Source organism: Palaemon carinicauda, chromosome 36 (assembly GCF_036898095.1).
Source record: "Palaemon carinicauda isolate YSFRI2023 chromosome 36, ASM3689809v2, whole genome shotgun sequence".
NCBI lineage: Eukaryota > Metazoa > Arthropoda > Malacostraca > Decapoda > Palaemonidae > Palaemon > Palaemon carinicauda.
The window spans coordinates 70,885,041-70,909,602 of record NC_090760.1 but is presented as its reverse complement, the minus strand read 5'-3'; the positions used below and the strand labels follow the sequence as shown (position 1 = coordinate 70,909,602).

The 24,562-nt window shown below is 43.7% G+C and overlaps 1 protein-coding gene across 1 annotated transcript; it reads right to left on the bottom strand.

The window, feature by feature from the left end:
• Positions 1–539: 539 nt before the first annotated feature.
• Positions 540–24,352, bottom strand: LOC137628893 (UPF0390 protein zgc136864). Its single transcript, XM_068360154.1, has 3 exons — positions 24,147–24,352; positions 7,627–7,760; positions 540–747 (listed from the first exon to the last, which is right to left on the bottom strand). Exons 1-3 carry the CDS (start codon positions 24,235–24,237, stop codon positions 703–705), a joined length of 270 nt encoding a protein of 89 aa, XP_068216255.1. The 5' UTR covers positions 24,238–24,352; the 3' UTR covers positions 540–702.
• Positions 24,353–24,562: the final 210 nt, after the last annotated feature.

The following is a 24,562-nucleotide window of genomic DNA, read 5'->3' as shown; positions in this document are numbered from 1 at the left end:
AGAAAGTAAATAAACTACACGAGAAGAAATGGATAATTAATATAAAATACCCTAAGATCAGTAATAGTTAAAATAGATCTGTCATATAAACTATGAGAAGTATGTCAGCTTATTCAACATAGAAGCATTCGATGGAAGCTCTATCGATTCAACTGCCAGATTAGGATAATCATTCTGCAATCTGGTCACAGCTGTAATGTAAGTCAATGTAAATCAAGGAACAAATCCCCCTGGTTTTTAAAATTCCTTATTATTAGATTTTCTCAATAATACAAGTTACTGATATTACTATGGATCTTTAATGTTCTGTACAGCAAATTTATCTTTATTGTGCCTTCATACTGTATTAAGACGATACCTTGTAATCAACTCTGATGGGAAAATAGTCTAAATAAGTTTGACCAGGATTCATGTTCCATGTCAGGTGGTACAAACTTACCGACTTCAGTATCAGCCAATAGAAAAAAAACTAATCTGCATTGAAAATAAAATGACAGACCATTTACTAATTTTTAAAGGCTCAATAATACACTAAAGTATCTGTTTTTTGTTATTTTAAATTAAAATCTCTGCACAAAAATAGTGATGGTATTCCCATGCAGTAATAAATAAATACTGCCCTGTACAGCATTTTGGCAAATTCTAGGAAAATTCCCAGTCACACAATACTTAAAATCTAAAATTCTAACTAAATCATTTCCCTTATTTCTTCTTGCTGCCATCATCGGTCTTTTCCTTCTTGAAAAGCTGAAAAAGGGGGAAAAAAATATTAGACATACAGCTGCTACAAGTAATAATTTCAAGTAAATTCTTTTAAATTTAGCAAAGACAATTATAAATATGACTGGAACACATGCAAAGCTTTAAATTTCACTATTAAAATATATCTTATTCAACAATTATTACAAAAGTTCCAAAGTTACGCTTGAAAAAAGTAATGTTTTTGCCCAGCAGATATATTAAAAAAAACATCAACAGTGTAATTTCTTATATCTGCATTATATACTCCTCACATATGGAAATAGTATTCAGCATACAGTACCTAGCATGGTGTACTGTATGCAATATTAAAGGGTCTTTGTAACTCATTTTCAGCTCCTGTCTATACCCATTTTTCAAAGTAGCTTACTATGTTGTCCACCTTCTTCAACTTGAAATTCTTACTGCAAATTGGATTTTCCTTCTACCTCATAATTCGCTTGTTTGCGACAACGTCGTCATAACTCAAAAATAGCTATTTTTCAGGAGAGCCATTTTAATCAATTAAAACACTATCATATTAATGTATGTCGTTAGGACATTTAGCGGGCTCTAGCGATCCATTTTTTAGCAACAATTATGACTTTTTTGCCAAAAAAAAAATCAGCATTTGAAGATGAATATGTCTACAGTGAACCCTCGCTACTTCGCGGTTCGACCATCGCGGATTCACCACTTCGCGGATTTTTTTCATAACCCATGTATATACATATATCGCGGATTTTCCGGAAATATCGAAAATACCGCGATGTGACCGATGGTGCGAGATTGGAGAAAGTAAGGAAAATTGAATCATGACTGATTTTCAATATAAATGAGACTTTGAGGAACAACAAAGATATCATTTGTTAGAGAGATAGAGAGAGGTAAGGAATGGGAGGTAGTGAAAAGTAGCCCACAGAGAGAGAGAGAGAGATAGGTAGAGAGAGAGAGAAAGAGATAGGTAGAGAGAGAGAGAGAGAGAGAGAGAGAGAGAGAGAGAGAGAGAAAGAGATAGGTAGAGAGAGAGAGAGAGAGAGGTAGAGAGAGAGAGAGAGAGGTAGAGAGAGAGAGAGGTAGAGAGAGAGAGAGAGAGATGGAGGGGGGTTTAAATGTAATAAACAAAAAAATTTGATAGGTTATAACACATTGGTGCTTATGTAATATCAACTGTATACTGTAGACGGTTTGAATAAGTTGAGAAATGGTATAAACGATACTTTGTTAGTGTATTCGTACACACTCAAGAGCGGCAGCTAGATGACAGCTGATCTAATCACAGCCAAAAGTAAAACAAAAAGAAGTCAACAATACTCGATTTTTAAAACACACCCGAAATTTAAAAACAAAAGTACAGGCTTTCTTAATGTGCAATTAACTATTTAAAGAGTGGCAATTTTCTAGAATAAAATGATATTTCCCAAAAAATAGTGGTTTGCTGATGAAATTGGATGCCGTATTTTTAGCTATGATTGAAATGGATGTAGACTCGGCCTAATTTTTTTGTTTCGTATTTAATTGACACTAAGAAAACTAATTTTAGTTTCTTCATCTAAATGTAAGTATTGTATAACACGAAGAGAGAGAGAGAGAGAGAGAGAGAGAGAGAGAGAGAGAGAGAAAATGAATCAGCTGTTGTAATCAAATGGCGTGTTTTTGTTTCGTGAGAATTTCATCGCTACGACTATAACAACAACATACTGTACTGAACTTTACAGTATTATACAGACTACTGTAATATGATAAAGTAAAATATTTGTAATCTTTTTTATATGAAATGGGGCTATTTTTTCTGTTTAAAATTTACATTTACGTATGTAAAACAACTCTCTCTCTCTCTCTCTCTCTCTCTCTCTCTCTCTCTCGTAGATTGTTTTCCTGCTTTGCTACGTATGTATGATTTTATATAGATACGGTAAATAATATTTGTAATAACATATTTTATAAAAGCTTTTACTGTAATATCATTATTTATCACTTTCATCATGCACGTTAAATTCCTTAGTTTGTTTACTGAGCGTACTTTATGACGCCGTCGTTTCAGGCAGCGTCATAAAGAAAAACATTTCATTTGGAAGTCCTAAGAAAAATTAAGGTAAAACATTAGTAATAACCAAATCAACATACTGTACTGAATAATCAATATAATCAATGCAAAAACTAACCTATACACAGATGTGTAAATGCGTTTGTTTCTTCATTATAATCAGAGATAAACGTAAACAAAACATTGGTTGCCATTTTTTATCATGCTTTTTGGCGTGTTTAGGAAACGCATGATATAAAATCGCCTTTAATATTCGTGCCTGTTTTAGTTTAGGGTGCTGTAGTACATGCATTAAGTGTTCTGTACATTAAAGGGTGGTTTGTTAGCAGTACTACGTACAAGGGAAGGTTTTAAAAGTCCGAATATACATGTTAAATAAATAGGTAAATATGATGTCACTACTTCGCGGAATTTCACCTATCGCGGCCGCGTCTGGAACCTATCTACCGCGATAAACGAGGGTTCACTGTATATGGATAACTCAAAAATACATTTTTTTGAGTTATGACGTTGTCGCAAGCGAGCGATATATGGACAGACTTATGCCCCAAGCAACAGACTTTAAGATCCAAATCCCATAGTTATATCTATTCAAAGTAGTACTTACATAAGGTGAACATGTTAAATTACAAAGAAATTTTAAATACGGACTAAAGTAGCAAATTACTTAATACAAATACCAATCTTCTGTCACAAGCTATACATCCTGATTTACAATGCATAATAACTTTACAAACCATTGCTTTACTTAATCTTACCTGATTTCCAAGAACTTCTCAGGCTAGTTGAGATACTACCGTTAGAGAGTTCTGTGGTCCCTTGACTGGCCAGACAGTACTCTATTGGATCCTTCTCTCTGGTTAAAGTTCACTTTACCTTTGACTACACATACATCGAATAGTCTGGCATATTCTTTACCGATTCTCCTCTGTCCTCATAAACCTGACAACGCTGAGATTACCAAACAATTCCTCTTCATGCGAGGGGTTAACTACTGCACTATAATTGTTCAGAGGCTACTTTCCTCTTGGTAAGGGTAGGAGAGACTCTTTAGCTATGGTAACCAGCTCTTCTAGGAGGAGAACACTAAAAAATTATACCATTGTTCTCTAGTCTTGGGTAGTGCCATAGCCTTTGTACCATGGTCTTCCCCTGTCTTGGGTTAGAGTTCTCTTGCTTGAGGGTACACTCGGGCACACTATTCTATCTAATTATCTTCATCTTGTTAAAAGTTTTTATAGTTTATTTGAGAAATATTTATTTTAATATTGTTTTTGTTCTTAAAATATTTTATTTTTCCTTTCCTCACTGGGCTATGTTCCCTGTTGGGGGCCCCTTGGGCTTATAGCTTCCTGCTTTTCCAACTAGGATTGTAGCTTAGCAAGTAATAATAATAATAATAATAGTTTCATAATACTTTGAATTCTTTTTGAGACATTTGTCTTGGGGTATTTGTCATTATTTCCCGAGTTATTACGTTACTGGTGTCCCTCCAAGAGCTCTTAATACCTAACTTGTATTTTGGTGTGAAATGAGTCTTGGCTTGTTAAAAAATAATTAGATTTCAAGTTTATTTTAATGTTGGATATAGGAATTCCTGGCACACCTCACTCTGAGGAAATGAACCCTGTCATACCTTACTGCATGGCGAATAACCAAACATAGTTTAGGGAAAGATAACAATGATGGTTGGTGGTGCTACATACAGAAACTCTCCATGAAGTTATGGTGTGATAGGGTGCACATCTTCAGAGCAAGTTGATGTTATTATTGTTATTATTATTATTATTATTATTACTTGCTAGGCTATAACCCTAGTTGGAAAAGCAGGATGCTATAAGCCGAAGGGCTCCAACAGGGAAAAATAGCCCAGTGAGGAAAGGAAATAAAGAAATGATTACGCTACAAGAGAAGTAATGAACAACAATATAGAATATTTTAAGAATATTAACATTAAAATTGATCTTTATACATTAAAAAAAAAAGGAAGAGAAATAAATTAGAACAGTGTGCCCAAGTGTACCTCAAGCAAGAACAGTGGAAGACCATGGTACAGAATCTATGGCACTACCCAATAATTTAGAGAACAATGGTTTGATTTTGGAGTGTCTTCTCCTAGAAAAGCTGGTTTGAAAAGTCTTGTCCAACCTGGACAGCTTTCAAATAGTCTTGTTCAAACAGGACGGCTCTCAAAATAGATTTATCCAAATAGGGCAGCTTTCAAAATAGTTATTACCAAACAGGACAGGTCTCAAAAAAGTCTTGTCTAAACTGGATGGCTTTCAAAAAGTCTTGTCCAAACAGAACAGCTCTCAAAATAGATTTATCCAAATAGGGCAGCTTTCAAAATAGTTATTACCAAACAGGACAGGTCTCAAAAAAGTCTTGTCTAAACTGGATGGCTTTCAAAAAGTCTTGTCCAAACAGAACAGCTCTCTAAATAGATTTATCCAAATAGGCCATCTTTCAAAATAGTTATTACCAAACAGGACAGGTCTCAAAAAAGTCGTCTAAACTGGATGGCTTTCAAAAAGTCTTGTCCAAACAGGACAGCTCTCTAAATAGATTTATCCAAATAGGACAGCTTTCAAAATAGTTATTTTCAAACAGGACAGGTCTCAAAACAGTTTTGTCTATACTGGATGGCTTTCAAAAAGTTGTTTAAAAGGGACGGCTTTCAAAAACAGCTGTTCAAACTTTATTTTAATAAGAAAGAGAGATTAGGAATTTATTCACATCTCCCCCAATTCCTTTGCTACACACTCGTTAACTCATTGTTTGACTGAACTTCAAAAATCTTAAGGCAACTATTTTTTCCTTTTTTTTTTTTTTAAAAATGTCCTCAATCCCCAAACTTATATTTTCACATCATACTTAATTTCCCATTCTACTGAGCGTCGAACAAAATCTTGCGACCTCAGAACTCGACTACTTTTCTGTGACAGCGAGCTCAAAAGAGTTTTCTTCAACTTTATTGCTTATTCGCCAGCAGTCTCATTCCAGCTACAATGTTTTCCTTTTATTCATCGATTGATTTATGGAATTTCAGCTACATGTCCAATTACTCTCCACCTCTTCACTTTGATCTCTACCTGCCAGGAACTTCAATAAAACTTTGCCTTGGTCCAATAAGCATTTATTATTATTATAAGCTAAGCTACAACCCTTGTTGGAAAAGCAAGATGCTATAAGCCTAAAGGCTCCAATGGGGAAAAATAGCCCATTGAAGGAAAGAAAAAACTACAAGAGAAATAATAAACAATCAAATTAATATATACTAAGAACAGTAACTGGTTGCAGACGAGGAAGAGAAGCTTGGCCGATTAGTGACAGAATTTGGAAGGATGTGTGAGAGAAAGAAGTTCAGAGTTAATGTAGGTAAGAGTAAGGTTATGAGATGTACGGGAAGGGAAGGTGGTGCAAGATTGAATGTCATGTTGAATGGAGAGTTACTTGAGGAGGTGGATCAGTTTTAAGTACTTGGGGTCTGTTGTTGCAGCAAATGGTGGAGTGGAAGCAGATGTACGTCAGTGAGTGAATGAAGGATGCAAAGTGTTGGGGGCAGTTAAGGGAGTAGTAAAAAATAGAGGGTTGGGTTTGAATGTAAAGAGTTCTGTATGAGAAAGTGATTGTACCAACTGTGATGTATGGGTCGGAGTTGTGGGGAATGAAAGTGACAGAGAGACAGAAATTGAATGTGTTTGAGATGAAGTGTCCAAGGAATATGGCTGTTGTATCTCGAGTAGATAGGGTTAGGAACAAAGTAGTGAGGGTGAGAACGGGTGTAAGAAATGAGTTAGCAGCTAGAGTGGCTATGAATGTGTTGAGGTGGTTTGGCCATGTTGAGAGAATGGAAAATGGCTGTCTGCTAAAGAAGGTGATGAATGCAAGAATTGATGGGAGAAGTACAAGAGAAAGGCTAAGGTTTGGGTGGATGGATGGAGTGAAGGAAGCTCTGGGTGATAGGAGGATAGATGTGAGAGAGGCAAGATAGCTTGCTAGAAATAGGAATGAATGGCGAGCGATTGTGACGCAGTTCCAGTAGGCCCTGCTGCTTCCTACGGTGCTTTGGTTGACCGCGGAGGTAGCAGCAGTAGGGGATTCAGCTTTATGAAGCTTCATTTGTGGTGGATAATGGGGGAGGGTGGGCTGTGGCATCCTAGCAGTACCAGCTGAACTCAGTTGAGTCCATTGTCAGGCTGGGAGGAACGTAGAGAGGTCCCCTTTTTTTCATTTGTTTGATGTTGGCTACCCCCCAAAATTGGGGGAAGTGCCTTGGTATATGAATGGATTATTGTTATTATTATTATTACTTGCTAAGCTACAACCCTAGTTGGAAAAGCAGGATGCTATAAGCCCATGGGCTCCAAGGGAAAATGGCCCAGTGAGGAAAGGAAACAATTAACATAAAATATTTTAAAAATAGTAACAATAAAATAAATATTTCATATATAAACTATAAAAACTTCAACAAATCAAAAGGAAGAGAAATAAGATAGAATAGTGTGCCAGAGTGTACCCTCAAGCAAGAGAACTCTAACCCAAGACAGTGGAAGACCATGGTACAGAGGCTATGGTACTACACAAGACTAGAGAACAATGGTTTGATTTTGGAGTGTCCTTCTCCTAGAAGAGTTGTTTACCATAGCTAAAGAGTCTCTTCTATCCTTATCAAGAGGAAAGTAGCCACTGAACAATTACAGTGCAGTAGTTAACCCCTTGAGTGAAGAAGAATGCCTTCCTATGTTAAAGGGCGAAAGCTTGTATACACGTAGGAACAAACGTCAGCATTCAATAGTGTAAATACAGTACCCATGCCTGAGCCACATGAAATTACTGACCTTGAAACCAGTTGTGTCCTTTGAAGCCCGCTCCTTCATCTCTTGTTCGATGCTTGCATTAATTGCCTTCTGCAGCTGCTTCTGCACAATCATGTTTTCGATGGCCTTTGCTTTCTTGGGTGCGATGGTTTTACCTGAAATTAATAATCATTACAGTATGTGTACTGTATATACATATAATGATAGTTATTAGATAATGCTGCTGGAAGGAGAAACTTTCACTGTAACAGCATATACAATCAATGGTTTGTTCAGGCAATTGTATTATACAGTTAAATACAAATACAGTATTCCATCAGGCTTATGCAGGATAAACATATAATGACATAATTTTAAAACTAAAAGAAACTTCTACAATTACAAAATATTTAAAAAGTACAGAAAGAAGTTAACATAAAAATGTTATTTTCATTAGTAAAATAAATTTTTGAATATACTTACCCGATAATCATGTAGCTGTCAACTCTGTTGCCGACAGAAATCTACGGTCGGGATACGCCAGCGATCGCTATACAGGTGGGGGTGAACACCACAGCGCCATCTGTGGTCAGGTACTCCAGTACTTCTTGTCAACACCACCTCAATTTTTTCCTCGGTCCACTGGTTCTCTATGGGGAGGAAGGGTGGGTCAATTAAATCATGATTATCGGGTAAGTATATACAAAAATTTATTTTACTAATGAAAATAACATTTTTCAATATTAATCTTACCCGATAATCATGTAGCTGATTCACACCCAGGGTGGTGGGTGGAGACCAGCATACATGTTAACAAAGAAGCTAAGTATCCCGTATTTTATTTTATTAGTTATTCAAAAATAACATAAAATAAATAAGTACCTGGTAAGGAAGACGACTTGAACCATTACTCTGCCTTTATTAAGTACGTCTTTCTTACTGAGCGTAGCGGTCCTCTTAGGATGCTGAACGACTCTTAGGTGCTGAAGTATAAAGGGCTGCAACCCATACTAAAGGACCTCATCACAACCTTTAACCTCGGCGCTTCTCAAGAAAGAATTGACCACCCGCCAAATCAACAAGGATGTGGAAGGCTTCTTAGCCGACCGTACAACCCATAAAAAGTATTCAAGAGAAAGGTTAAAAAGGTTATGGGATTATGGGAATGTAGTGGCTGAGCCCCCGCCTACTACTGCATTCGTTGCTACGAATGGTCCCAGGGTGTAGCAGTTCTCGTAAAGAGACTGGACATCTTTGAGATAGAATGATGCGAACACTGACTTGCTTCTCCAATAGGTTGCATCCATAACACTCTGCAGAGAACGGTTCTGTTTGAGGGCCACTGAAGTAGCCACAGCTCTCACTTCATGTGTCCTTACCTTCAGCAAAGCAAGGTCTTCTTCCTTCAGATGAGAATGTGCTTCCCTAATCAGGAGCCTGAATAGGTAAGAAACTGAGTTCTTAGACCTTGGAAGAGAAGGCTTCTTGATAGCACACCATAAGGCTTCTGATTGTCCTCGTAAAGGTTATGACCTTTTTAGATAGTACCTAAGAGCTCTAACTGGGCAAAGTACTCTCTCCAGTTCGTCCCCCACCAAGTTGGACAGGCTTGGGATCTCGAACGACTTAGGCCAAGGACGTGAAGGAAGCTCGTTTTAGCAAAAAACCGAGCTGCAAGGAACATGTAGCCGTTTCAGATGTGAAAAACTATGTTCCTGCTGAAGGCGTGGATCTCACTTACTCTTTTAGCTGTTGTCAAGCACACGAGGAAAAGAGTTTTTAATGTGAGGTCCTTAAAAGAGGCTGATTGGAGAGGTTCAAATCTTGATGACATAAGGAACCTTAGGACCACGTCTAGATTCCAGCCTGGAGTGGACAACCGACGTTCCTTTGAGGTCTTAAAAGACCTAAGGAGGTCCTGTAGATCTTTGTTGGTGGAAAGATCCAAGCCTCTGTGGCGGAAACCGCTGCCAACAAACTTCTGTAATCCTTGATCGTAGGAGCTGAAAGGGATCTTACGTTCCTTAGATGTAACAGGAAGTCAGTAATCTGGGTTACAGTGGTACTGGATGAGGAAACTGCATTGGCCTTGTACCAGCTTCGGAAGACTTCCCCTTAGACTGATAGACTCTGAGAGTGGATGTCCTCCTTGCTCTGGCAATCGCTCTGGCTGCCTCCTTCGAAAAGCCCCTAGCTCTTGAGAGTCTTTCGAAAGTCTGAAGGCAGTCAGACGAAGAGCGTGGAGGTTTGGATGTACCTTCTTTACGTGAGGTAGACGTAGAAGGTCCACTCCTAGAGGAAGAGTCCTGGGAATGTCGACCAGCCATTGCAGTACCTCTATGAACCATTCTCTCGCGGGCCAGAGCGGAGCCAACCAACGTCAGCCGTGTCCCTTTGCGAGAGGCGAACTTCTGAAGTACCCTGTTGACAATCTTGAACGGCGGGAATGCATACAGGTCGAGATGGGACCAATCCAGCAGAAAAGCATCCACGTGAACTGCTGCTGGGTCTGGAATCGGAGAACAATACAACGGGAGCCTCTAGGTTATCGAGGTAGCGAACAGATCTATGGTTGGCTGACCCCACAGGGCCCAAAGTCTGCTGCAAACATTCTTGTGAAGGGTCCACTCTGTGGGGATGACCTGACCCTTCCGGCTAAGGCGATCTGCCATGACATTCATATCGCCCTGAATGAACCTCGTTACCAGCGTTAGCTTTCGATCTTTTAACCAGATGAGGAGGTCCCTTGCGATCTAGAACAACTTCCACGAATGAGTCCCTCCCTGCTTGGAGATGTAAGCCAAGGCTGTGGTGTTGTCAGAGTCCACCTCCACCACCTTGTTAAGCTGGAGGGACTTGAAGTTTATCAAGGCCAGATGAACCGCCAACAGCTCCTTGCAATAGATGTGAAGTGTCCTTAGCTCCTGATTCTATGTTCCCGAGCATTCCTGTCCGTCCAAAGTCGCACCCCAGCCCGTGTCTGATGCGTCAGAGAAGAGACGGCGGTCGGGTTTCTGAACAGCCAAAGGTAGACTTCCTTGAGAAGAAAGCTGTTCTTTCACCACGTGAGAGTAGACCTCCTCTCTTCGGAAACAGGAACTGAGATCGTCTCTAGCGTCATGTCCTTTATCCAGTGAGCCGCTAGATGATACTGAAGGGGGGGAGGTGGGGTCTCCCTAACTCGATGAACAGGGCAGCGATGAAAGTGTCCCTGTTAGACTCATCCACTACCTGACTGAGCATCGGTTCCTTCTCAGCATGCTCTGGATGCAATCTAGGGCTTAGTATATCTTTGGGGCCGACGGAAAAGCCCGAAAAGCTCGACTCTGAAGATCCATACCCAGGTAGACAATGGTCTGGGATGGGACGAGCTGGGACTCCTCAAAATTGACCAGGAGGCCCAGTTCCTTGGTCAGATCCATAGTCCATCTGAGAATCTCCAGACAGCGACGACTTGTGGGAGCTCTTAAAAGCTAGTCGTCTGACGGAGCCGGACACAAGATCATGGTACTGCTGCACAGTCTGTGAACTGTCAACCATGGGGAAGCGAGGAAGTACAGTGACAACCCGAAGCTGTCTAGACTGTCTGGGTCGTACAGACAACTCCTTATCGGGTTGCTGAGGTTGCCGCACTGCGTCACAACAAGTCACTTCTGCTGGTTGTTGAACGTCTTCCCAGTGACACACTGACTCCGTAAACAAAAAATCCTCTAACAAGGACTAAGCTTGGACTGCATGTCTTGCAACACAGCTCAAGGTCTATGGGAGCAGGTGTGGTAACAGACGGGGTTAGCGACTGAAGTGGAACCATTACCCTCCCTGGAAGCATGCTATGCTTAAATAAAAGTCCATAGGAGGCTAAGCAGCTAAAGGCTCCTCTCCAAATGACAGAGTCCTCAAGGGAAAATCAGAAGGAGGGAGAATAGCACTTTCTCATCTACAGGAACCATATCCGAGAAAAGCTAAGTTCTCTCAGTGAGGGTTTCACTGGTGCAAAAGCAGCAGACTAGAAGGCAACGTTATGAAACTGCTTGACAGTCTAGTGAGTTGGCAACAACCAAAGATGTGTGACTGAGAAGCATGCGGTAAGGTATGCAGAGCATGCTGTATGCAGAGCATGCTGTATGTAGAGCATGCTGTAAGGAAAGCAGAGCATGTTGCATGGCGTGCGGCTTATGCTGCATGGGATGAGGCTCATGCTGCATGGGATGAGGCTCATGCTGCATGGTATGAGACTCATGCTGCATGGGAAGAGGCTCAAGCTGCAAGGGATGAGGCTTATGCCGCATGCGTTGAGGAGGATGCCGCATAGTATGAGGCTCCTGCCTCATGGGTTGAGGCGGTTATTTATTCTTAAAAGGAAATCTGAACCTGACCCTAATCTAGCTGTCCGAGGATTTACCTGGTGAGACATCAGTCTCTTTACCAGCGAGTTTTACCAGGTTTCCCCGGGCCACCACGTGACACAATTGGTAGTAATTCATTCAAATTACCCCTAATGAGTCAATATGGATAAATATCAACACAACATCGTGTTCAAATAGAAATAAATTTCTACCTCATACTTGGGATCGAACGCTAGCCCCTTCTAATGAAAGGCCAGGTCGAAACCAACCATGCCACGAGAGCCCATTGCCGCATAGCATGAAGCTCCTGCCTCATGGTTTGAGGAGGACGCTGCACAGAGAGAGGCTCATGCTGTGAAGAATGCGGTTGCTGCATGCGTTGAGGCGGCTGCCTCATAGCATGAGGTTCCTCAAGAGTTGAGGCTCTTGTCTCAAGAGTTGAGGTTGCCTCAAGAGTGGAGGTGGCTGCCGCAAGAGTTGAGGTTGCTGCCTCAAGGATGGTGGAGGTTGCCGCAACGCAAGAGGTTGCTGCATAGCGCTGGTATCTAGCAACTCCCAATGCGGCAGCTCACGCGTGGAGGTAGGTTGAGGAACCTCAACATCATACGTCTGGCAGGGTGGACTGCGCAGAGGTGGAGTTGAGGTTGCTGCCTCGAGGATGGTGGAGGTTGTCGCACCGCAAGAGATTGCTGCCTCGAGGATGGAGGAGGTAGTCGCAACGCATGAGGCTCCTACCTCAAGGGTAGAGGAGGTTGCTGCAAAGCATAAGGGTCCTGCCTCAAGTGTTGAGGAGGTTGCCGCGTGGCAAGAGGCTCCTGCCTCAAGGAAAGTGGAGGTTGCTGCACAGAGCTGGTATCTGGCAACTCCCAATGCGGCAGCTCACGCATGGAGGTAGCTTGAGGAACCTCAACATCATACGTCTGGCAGGCTGGACTGCGTAGAGGTGGAGGAGCGCTCGCAGGAGGAGGTGTGTTAACCTTCTCTGCCTGAAACTCCTGCATCAACACCGCAAGCTGAGACTGCATTGTCAGCAGCATAGACCACTAGAGTTTAAGAAAGACAACAACAAACGGAGCTACTGTCCGTTGAAACTGAGGGTCTAAAACAGCTGGTGCGGCAACAGACGGAGTTACTGTCTGTTGCGATACCACCTTGCCTCTCTGGGAGGTGTGCAGTTGTCGTACTGCAGCAAGTCCGAACTGACCCAGTGCTAATGGCACCACCTAGGAGTTGGACTTGCGCGGAAGGGACCGACTTGCACTTAAAAGCTGCAAGATTTGGTCCATGGTTTCTGCGAGAAACCTCTTCCGCAGACGAGGAATAAATGGGCTCTCTCGTCTTTGTGTGGGTGGGGTGATCACGTCGGCTACGTGAGTTGGTTACACCCGAAACCACGGAGGGAAACGTCTGTTCGTCGATCAAGGCCTGCTGAACCCATAAGTCCTTCGACATTACTTCTCCCCTGGGCTTGGGAGCTTGTAAGAGGTCCCAGACTAGGCGAACAACTGGCACGAACAGACGAACCCTCGAACGCAACACTGTAACACTTTGCGCTTATCACTTCTGATTTTCTGTTTGCACTTATTTCACTGAACTCGAAACTTTAAGTGGTTTGTACCTGAAACACGCAATTCTATCCTTCATTAAAAGTTAGTAATTGCGAAAACAGTATTACAATGTAACAGAAAAACATAATGAAAGATAAATAATTCAGTGGCTGGAAAAGAGACTAAACACTAGATCAAATAAACTACGTTTAAAATCTCTCACCGCATAAAGCCTGAGAACAAGAATAAAACTCTAGAAACGTTTACCTTCTTCCCCTAAAGAGACTAGGGAGAAGAGCAAAAACGATAACAACGTTACCCGCTTGAACGAAACGTTTATCCTCCTCTCTCTCCCTCCGTCTCTATCTCTCTCTCTCTCTCTCTTGACTTAGCACCTGAGAGAAGAGCCCAATTATATATATTGTTAAAACATATTATTGTTAAAGGAAAAAAACTGAAAGGTTTCCCAAATAAAAAGTTCCTTTATTAGAATTAAAACCATTTAAGCTAAGAAAGAATGAACAAAACGCTAGAATCGGATTACTCTTACTGCAACGTGACACCGTGATAGACTCTCTCTCTATCGTAACGATAGAGCGCAAGTTGAACGTTCTGAACGTCAACAACTGCAGAGACAAAACAAAACGTTAGTTCAACTTTGAAAACAGTACAAGACTATCAAAGAAATTCTTTCAAAAACATTAAAATAGCATAATATGTTAACAGGTAAAAACGAAATGACGGGCTCAATGTTAATTAACTTCGGTTCAAGAAAAGACCGCCTACTATTAGGAAAGGTCGAAAATAAACAAATATAAAAATTAATTTTAATAAGTTTATAATAAAAGGAAGTTAATCAAAGAGGCCTATAAAAGGCGGAGAGATATAAAATAAATCTATAACTTTGTTAAGCAAAATTAAGAGAGTCTATACTCTCTTCGACACCAACACTTCCGTCTAAGGGAAGGGTCGGCCATTTAAAAGTGAAAGAGAGTTCATACTCTCTTCGTACCAAAATTAAATAAAAAATTAAAGCAAATTAATTCCAAAAACTTGCTAAGCTAATGATATAGCTTCCTGAATAGCGAAGGCTAAACTCTAGAGCAAATACATCACCAAATCGTGAGCAATAACTCCAGAATCAACAGCGTATCCATGTAGGTCTAGCCGGAGGCACGACAGAGGAAAAATTGAGGTGGTGTTGACAAGAAGTACTGGAGTACCTGACCACAGATGGCGCTGTGGTGTTCACCCCCACCTGTATAGCGATTGCTGGTGTATCCCGACCGTAGATTTCTGTCGGCAACAGAGTTGACAGCTACATGATTATCGGGTAAGATTAATATTGAAAAATGGAGAAGTTATAACACAATATGATTTTATTATGAAGTGAATGTAGATGTTATACAGTAAAAGATACGAGTGCACTGTTAAATAAGGTGAGGCATGGTTAATGCAACTAAGCCTGTTGTGAACAGAGCACCTGGTGAATAAAAAAAATCACAAATATTTAAAGTATTTTGTAGTTTTCTACACTATACAACCCTGAGTGTGACTTCAGCGAATCTGGAATGGTTATTAAACTTTACCAAGGTAAACAATGGTTGACTGTCGAGTGGAAGGTAGGCTATGTCCACCCAACAGATAGAGACTAGTAGGAGATGTCTGTAGAACCTTATGATTTCAAGAAATGAAAACATCGACTTGGAAGGGAGTAAATGTTATAAAATCACATGTCTTGAGGCATATAACCAGAGGAAATATCAATTTCCAGTCAAAAGGGTATATTGTAGACTAAGCTATGGGGACCAGTTAAAATTAACTAACAATAGCCTTGAATTAAGCCTAAGCTAACCTATATAGAACTTATTTTGTGAAACCAATGCTTTTGACATTCGTCATGGCCCCAGTGAGCTGAGATATGTAACATCAAAATGAAGGGTTTAAAACTACGATAATCAAGATTTATCCAGATTTAGAAGCCTACAGTTAAACCATTAAAAAGATATCTGCCCTATATAAACTATTCAGTAAATTCTCAAAAGCTGCTTATAGTTACCAACATGATCCCTGTATTGATTTTTGTTTTATCTCACGAATTGAAACGTTCCTCTTTACATTTCATCTGTAAGACTTTTGTCATAATTGCTTGGGTTAATTACTCAGATATTAATATTATGAGATAATTTTTTGTTTGTTGACATGTGACATTTTTTTTCCGAGTCTTGTACACTACTCAGCATAAAATTTTCTGCTTAAATATCAAAAATTTTGAGTAATTTTTATTTTTCCTAACATACTTACCGAGAACTACTTTCTTTAGGAGTTACTGGTAATCTCCTCTCTCTCGACCAGAGTTTTGCGTATGTTACCCCCCACCCCGCTTTCTAAGGAGACCTACCCCCGGCATTAAGGAATGTGCCCCGAGGGTAGGATCAAGGTAGGTCGCTGTCTGGCTGGGTCAGACTCATCATTAAGTTCTATTGAATTAGCACAATGCTAGCAAGGGAAGAGAGGCACTCGGGGAAGGAAGGGAGGGGCATTACCCGAAAGTAGTTCTCGGAAAGTATGTTAGGAAAAATAAAAATTAATTAAAATTTTTGATTTGTTCCAACACAAATACTTACCTCGAACTACTTTCTTTAGGAGACTTACACTTTAGGAGGCGGGAGTGCTATTCTGACCCCCTGACCTGGGACGTGGAGGCCAAGAGGCCTATGGATAACGGGACCTACTAGAAAGCGGATGCGAGGGCAACTACACAAAAATTCACGTTAGTGTCTAAGTACTCACCCTTTGGAAAACTTCTTTTGACGTTCCTTCCAGGAGCGTAGTCGTGAAGAATGTGTTATCTTATGGGAAAAGTCGGTATTCCCCGAAGAGGCAAGTAAGCAACTGGGTAGGAGGTAGGAAACCGCACTTGTGCCTACCGGTCGCTAGTCTTGATCGCACCTGGGGTTTTTACCGTTACACCGCTTGGAGGGCGGAGATGACTGTTCCGATGGAGAACCCGTCCAAGGATTTTCTTGAGTAGTCCTTGAGGTAATGGGCAGTAAAGGTTGACTGGTTCGACCAAGTACCTGCTCGCAGGATCTGCCCCACTGCCATGTTTTTCTCAAATGCTAAGGAGGTGCTCAGGCCCCTGATGTCATGAGGCCGGGGAGTGCCTGGCACTGCTATGCCATCTTCCTTGTAGGTTCTGGCGATAACTTGTCTCAACCAGAAGGAAATGGCGATTTTGGAAACTTGTTTCTTATTAATACCTGTGGAAACGAAGAGGCTCTTGATGCCTGGTCGGAGATGCGCTGTTCTTTCCAGGTATTTCCTAATTGTTCGCACCGGGCATAATTTCAAGTCTTCTGCATTGCCTGTCTTAGGGATGGCAGGAATTGAGAAACCCTCAAACTTTGGGTCCCAGACTGCTGGGTTCTGAGTCTTGGCCACAAAAGAAGGCACGAACTTGAAGGATACTTCTTTCCACCCCTTTGAATGAGAAACGTCGTATGATAGACCATGGATCTCTCCCACTCTCTTAGCGGACGCCAAGGCCAGCAAGAAGACGGCCTTGAGGGTGAGATCTGTCTACGATATCCTTCAAGGGTTCAAAGGGGGGACGACACAGCATCTTCAGGACCTTGGCTAAGTCCCACTGGGGCACCCTACTCGCCTGTGGGGGGCAAAATTGCTCGAAACTCTTGACAAGAATCGCTATGTGTCTCGAGGCCCCCAGGTCGATGCCCTTCAGGAGGAAGACTTGGCCTAAGGCGGCTCGAACTCCTTTTATGGCTGGAATTGACATTCCTACCTTGTCCCTAAGAAACACCAGAAAATCTGCTATGTCTGGGACAGAGGCCTTAAGAGGTCTAATGTGCCTCTCAGAGCACCACTTCGTGAAGGAGGCCCATTTTGCCTGGTATACCGCAGCTGACGACTTTCTCAGGTATAGAGACATTCTCTTAGCCGTGGAGGAAGAATATCCTTCCTTCTTCAGGAGCCGCTCGATAGTCTCCAGGCGTGAAGACGAAGGGAGCGTGGGTTGTCGAGGAGCCTGAGAAAGTCAGGCTGGTGCAGAAGGTCTGACCTAGCGGGCAGAGGCCACGGCGGTTGACTCGCTAGGTCTTTTAGGTCCGCGAACCACTCTCTCTCCGGCCACCAGGGCGCTACCAAAGTCATCTTTAGGTTTCGGGCGGTCCTTACTCTGTTGAGCACTTGTCTTATCAACGTGAAAGGGGGAAAAGCGTACACATCCAGATTGTCCCACTTGTGCTGAAAGGCGTCTTCTAAGGCTGCTTTCGGGTCTGGTACAGGGGAGCAATAGACTGGGAGTTGGGCGTTGAGTTTTGTTGCAAAGAGGTCCATCACCAGGGAACCCCAGCGCTGAATGATGAGCTTGGCTACTTCCGGGAGAAGGGACCATTCTGTCCCTACTATCTGGCCCATTCTGCAGAGGCCGTCGGCCAGAACGTTTTTCTTCCCGGGAATGAACCTTGCTAACATCACCACTTGATTTTCTTCTGCCCAATCTAGAATCTCTATGGTGAGATCGCACAACTCTCTCGATTTCAAGCCTCCCTGTTTCTTTATGTATGCTACTACCGTGGCGTTGTCGCACATCAACGCCAAGGTGTTTCCCTTTAGCAGACTTGCGAAGTGTAGGCACGCCTTCTGGACTGCTTTCAACTCCAGGACATTGATGTGGAGTTGCTTCTCCCCTTCCAACAGAAGTAACTCGGGAGGGCCGGTCCCGAAGGGCATCCCCTTGAGGGAGTTCGACTGGCAATGCCACCATTCCAGGGAGGGTCTCGTGTTTGGAAGGACTGGAATTAGCACCTGTTGTGAGTCCGTCTGGCACCAGAGGTTCTTGAGATTCCATTGGATGGATCTGAGCCTTACCCTCCCCTGGGGAACTAGTTTCTCCAATGGGACCAGGTGGCCTATCAGCCTCTGCCAGTCTTTCGCTCTCCTGAGGTGTTCTGACAGGAACGGCTGAATGATGTGCCTGAGGTTTCTTATCCTGTCCTCCGAAGGGAAAACTTTTCCCCGAATGGTGTCTAATGTCATCCCCAAGTAGTTCATTCTGGTGGACGGGGATAGGTTTGATTTCTTCGGGTTGATTACGATCCCCAGATCTCTGCAAAACTGGAGGAGACTTCTCCCTTGTTCCTCCAAGAGGACCTTTGAGGCGGAAAGGAGCAACCAGTCGTCCAGGTATCTGATAAGGCGGATGCCTCGTTCGTGAGCCCACACTGAGACAGTCGTGAAGACTCTCGTGAACACCTGGGGCGCTGTTGACAGACCGAAGCAAAGGGTCCTGAATTGCAGGATCTGGGAACCCCATTTCACCCGGAGGAACTTCCGACTCGAGGGGTGGACCGGGATTTGGAAGTATGCGTCCTTGAGGTCGACGGTCATCATAAAATCTTTCTCACTCAAGGACAGCAGGACTAACTTCGGAGTGTCCATTTTGAAGTCCGTCTTCTTGACGAACTTGTTGAGAGCTGACAGATCTATAACCGGTCTCCACCCCCCGGTCGCTTTCTCCACCAGGAACAGGCAACTGTAGAAACCTGGCCCTGGGAGAAGAACTTCTTCCATGGTGCCCTTCTCTAACATGGAGGATACCTCCTTTTGAAGGGCGGTCCTCTTTAACGGGTCTTTGGGAGCTAGCCATTCTGTCCGGTTGGCCGTAATAAGAGGGGGTGGTTCCGTTAGGAACGGAAGTCTGTAGCCCTCCTTTAGTACGGACACTGTCCAAGGCTCTGCCCCTTGAGCCTTCCATGCTTGCCAATGTTGTCTGAGGCATCCCCCAACCCGAGGCTTGGGCGGGGATAGGGCGCCTCCCACTCTATCTTCTTCTAGAGGGGCGGCCTGATCTGCCTCTCCTAGAGGCGGAGTAACCCGACCTGAAGGAGCTTGAGGGCGCTGGAGCTCCCCTGCGGGGGGGCTGAGGCGTTGTGGACCAGGAGGAAGAGGGGGCCTCTCTCCTCGTAGTGCTGGAAGAGGCTTGGGGCGTCGCGGCGCTATCCGAGACGGACCTCTTGTAGGGCGGTCTCCTAGAAGTCGTCGGTCTGGGGACGTTAGCCTCCTTCTTTTTCGAGACCTTCTCCATTATGGCTTCTAGTTCCTTCAGAGGAAACAAAGACTCTCCCCACAGGGGTAGGCTGCGAATGGCTCGCGCCTCCCTGTCTGGTACCTTCCGAGACACCTTCGTTAGAACAGTGTCTCGCTTACGGAGAACCCAGTTAGCTGTTAGAGCGAGAGACTGATATGTCAGAAACTTCAGGGTTTTACCCCCGGAGGTAATGAGGTCCCTCAGTAGGCCTTGCTGGTCAGGGTCCTCGGGGTCGAAGGATGCTTGTACACCCACCAAAGTGGAAGCCCACCAGTCCAGCCAAGAGGAGACGTTTACTAAGTCTCGCGACATTTCCTCCATCATGGAGGCTTCTGCTGGCGAGAAACAGACTGGGGCCGAAGAGGCTCTATCGTCTGAGACGCCTTGACTAAGGATGTCTACGGCCGACTCCACTTTACAGGGACCTGGGCGACGTCCCGCTGGCACATAGACTTTGCCTTGGGTTCTGAGGCCCTGGAGCAATTTCGAGGCACTCTGGGTTTTGGGGGCTCGGCATTGCTGGCCACTACCTTGTCGACATACTCTTGCCCTAGAACTAGATCTCGGGCTAGAGGGAGTGCTAGGGACGTCTTAGGTTGGGAGGGAGTCTGCATGATCCTCAGAAGGCTTGACCTCCAGGAATCTCCATCCGTAGCCGCAGGTTCTGCTATTTTGTGGTGCCTTCTGATAAGGCTAACCACTCTCCTATAGGCGGAGTCCTCCGTTGGGGAACCCTCCCCTCCGTCAGCCGAGGTCTCGGCTTGGGGCGGGGGAGCTGGGTTACCGGGCACGCCGACTGGACGCCTAGCTCTTGGGGCCAGGGGCACCGTCCTGCCGAGGTACTGGACCTCATCTGCGGGTATGTCCGCACCAGGGGCTCGGGATAATGCAGGCACCGCTGGTTCAGCGGGAACTCTCGTACGCCCTAAGGCTCTGGGTGCCGAGGACGCGGTTCCCGTGGGCTGACCCGACAGCGGGAACCGTTCCTTCCGACCCGAAGGCCGCACCAGCTGGGCTGGTTCGGCCAGGCTGCCTGACAAGAAGCGCGTTTCCCCCCGCTGGGCGGGGTGAACCGGAGGCTTCGAGGACTTATGCCTTCTAGAGAGGTCTTTCCTGCGAGCTAGGTCGCGAGGGTCAAGGCTGTGCTTAGAGGACGGCAGCCTTGGAGATCGCTCACTGGACCGGCGGTCTGGGGAACAAAGCACCTTTGAGTCGATACGTAAATCCAGGCGCCACCGGGAGATGTACTTCTCCTATACTTACGGCCTGGGGAGCGGGAGCGCTTTCTGCTATACCGAGAATGCGACCTCGAACGGGAACGTTCGCTCCTGGACCGCTCCCTCCGACGGCGGTGTTTTACCCTGACCTCTTCCTCTGACGAGGAATAGACGTCCGATGAACCCGACGACACTGTGTTCACCGCGTGTCGGCTGGTAGCGGGGTCTGCGGGGGACTTCTTCGGGCGTTGAACGCCAGAGGTCGAGGGCTGGAGGAAGTCATCGGGGACTTCGGTGGGGAGGGTCGGGAACGACTGAAAACGTTCCATGCCACGGAGCCAGGGATCCAGGGTCACATCCATCCTTAGGGGTGACCTACCCGGCGTCTTTGGGAGCCTCCAACCGAAGGCATCGTTACCCGAAGGTCGAACTTTCCTCTGGTTGTCTCCCCCTAACGACGATCCAGAAGCACAGGCCCACGAGGGCGGCGGTGATACCGAGACCGCGTTACTACCCCACAAGGGGTCATCGGAGGAAGCGTGCCCCCCGAGCACAAGGGCCGACTCTCCGGACGCACTACTGGGTCCTTCACTAGCCCTAGAGGGGCCCGCAATTGGCACTGCACTTACACTGGGCTCCTGGGAAAGGACGCCTTGTTCATCCACAACACTAGACTTACCTCGTCCCCTACTCTGTGTAGGGGACGGTGAAACCGAGGCCTCGTCGGACCGCTCACTGGGTGATGGTATCGGCGAGGAAACACTAGTTTTCCTGGGGGAACGTTTCGCTGATTTCCTCTTTTTGGTACCGTAACGTACCCACTGGATATCGCTCCAGTCTACACACTCGGGGCACGTATCTGCTGGCGAGCAAACTTTTCCCCTACAGGAGGAACAAAGGGAGTGAGGATCCACTTCCGGCTTGGAGAGGAACGCTCCACACGATTTCCCGGCTCTAGGCCCAGGACAACGATGGATTTGCTCCATAATGCACACAACGCACGACACAAGCACTAAGGGAATCAATGAAAACACTGGGTAAGCACACGGGTGGAAGGTGAACGCACAGGAACACTCGGGAAAAGTACACTGGAAAACGCAAGTTGCCACGCTGGGAACACGTGGGGCACTAGAACGCACACAAAGGATCGACAGAGAGAGCGAGGTGTGTACACCGCACGACCAGAGAACTTAATGATGAGTCTGACCCAGCCAGACAGCGACCTACCTTGATCCTACCCTCGGGGCACATTCCTTAATGCCGGGGGTAGGTCTCCTTAGAAAGCGGGGTGGGGGGGTAACATATGCAAAACTCTGGTCGATAGAGAGGAGATTACCAGTAACTCCTAAAGAAAGTAGTTCGAGGTAAGTATTCGTGTTGGAACAAATAAAAATTTGATTTTATCCAACATTAATAAGATATTCAATAACTTGGGAATGATGGGAAAATGTAAAATGGAAACATTGAAAAGAAAGGCTCTTAAACTGTACATCATAATGAATGATAATTACAAGAACATGCTGAACTAGCGTCTACTAGGGTACCATATACTACCTGGTTTTGGCCCAGACAACTTATAAATTGGTCTTTGTTGCAACTGCATGTTGTAATATGCAAAAGGTAGATAGAATGTAGCACATTTAAGGTAGACAGATTGTAGCACATTTAAGGTAGACAGACTGTAACACATTTAAGGTATACAGACTATAGCACATTTAGACAAAGTATAACATGTAATAAACAGCAACAGATATGGATACTATGTTGGCATACCAAAACTATATATTCTTAATTATATGAATAATTCAGTAACTAGCCAATACTATACATCTCCACCAGAAGTTTTATATAAGCAGAAGATGAATTTTACCCTATCATCAGCACTAGTAAGCACTGAAACCTCACGTTCCTCCCTAACCTAACCTAGTGTGCTGTATCTTCGCTAATCACCCAATCTTTACCTAGTATGTCCGAAGAAACTGTTTTCTTCCCTATCGTACATTGAAGTACCCGTGAATGGCGCATGGGAGAAGAGATATCAAAAGAAATTATCGTATCTAATGATATAGAAAAGGAGTAAGTATGAAGATGGGAGGACAAGTGCCTTAGTTCATTCTATTTGCATTCTATCAAAGAATTGTAACGAATAAAAGTTACGTAGTGTATCTCAAAACCACAATTAATGATGTTACTTAACTGATTATTCAAGAAATGGTCATGTAAAAATTTGATAAAGCTCATAAAATTTCTAATAGATTTGGAGGTTTTTTTCGTCCCTTACACAACTTTGTCCCGTCACTTTGTTAACGCTCCTCGCATGGCTCTATGAATGCTGCGTAATTTAAAAGGAACCAATAGACCTACAGGTCTATATAAGTCATACCACTGGCAGGTATTTCATTCCAATCTGAAAACAATCAGAGGTAATGACAAGCATTTTTTCCACAGCCTAGATGGAAGCATAACTTCTTATTTTTTGGTAGACAACGGTTGTCTGTTTTGGACTGGATGTGCTCTTTATGCAAATTATTTGCTACTCATGCAAACAAATTTCTGCCAATCATGTATGAAGAGATTTCTTACTGGAATTGGTTAGCATTACCTTAGGGTACAACACATCCTCTTGATCTCCATACAACTCTGGCAAAACAGTTGGGAGCCTTTGTATATCAACGGCCAGTTCCTCCATTGTGCATAGTAAATGGACACCAACTAACCTACAAGCCGTGTCCTTACCTACCTGCCTAAAGGGGAGGGTTAACTCTCCCCTGCAACCCCCCTTACACTACCATTTTCTTAGGCGTCCGTCATCATACATACAGGTGGCCGCTATCATACATACAGGTGGCCGCTATCATACATACACCCCAACAGTTGATTTAGCGGACTGCGGTACAAAAAGTAGGATTGAAACTACTATTTCCGAAGCAGGGCTATTTTGTAAAACGACATACGCCCAAGCCAAATATTCACAAGAGATAATTGGGAGTAACAGATTGGCATTAGCAATCCTGGTAAAGACGTAGGTAAGGTTAGGATAGGGTTTTTTTTTTTTTATTAGGTCATACCTCACTAATCAAGGTAACACGAGATTCGGCATCAATTTTTATGCCAGAGCCTACTTATGTACGCTTTTCTACAAACGTTCCAGACAGTTCATCTATAGTACATTATATTTGAACCTAGAATATTATAAATACCCAAACATTCATAATGACCAACTTATCCTATAAGCTTTGCATAATCTCCCATACGGTACAAAATAAAGGTAAAACTACACTACATACGAAGCAATTAAAACGTTCGGTAAATTAAAAAAAAATTAAATCACCATTCTCACCACTTCTCTTAGCTTTGAAAGGCTTTTGTCTCTGTCCCTTCTTCAGAGACGCAGGCTTAGCAGGGCCCTTTTTGAATTTTCCTTGTGGCATTGTTCAAATGGTTTTGATGTTTATTCCAGTCTAAATACTATATTTAACAAGAAAAAGACTCTTCTATAGTTACTTCACCACCACATTGGTTGGCGAAAGAAAGTTCAGGTTCAGGATTTGGGGTGAGGCATAGCCTTTACAACGGCGCCTCTGTGTCTTTTAGTTTTGTGTGTTCCTTATTTTCACTAGTTTTTCTCTTTTCATCCACATTTGTTGTAGTATACTTTTCTTATTTTCAATATTCTCTTCACAAAAAAGGAATTTTCCAACTGTTTGTGCACTATCTTCTTCGTATGGTTGTTGGAGCTCAATTGCTTTTATTCTT

Bases quoted from the DNA above. Each gene is read 5' to 3' on its own strand.
- LOC137628893 (XM_068360154.1), bottom strand. From the start codon at position 24,237: ATGCCACAAGGAAAATTCAAAAAGGGCCCTGCTAAGCCTGCGTCTCTG. The intron at 7,761-24,146 runs GTGAGAATGGTG...TATTAATTTCAG, and splicing joins TTTCAAAGCTAAGAGAAGTG to GTAAAACCATCGCACCCAAG. The intron at 748-7,626 runs GTCAGTAATTTC...CCCCTTTTTCAG, and splicing joins AGGACACAACTGGTTTCAAG to CTTTTCAAGAAGGAAAAGAC.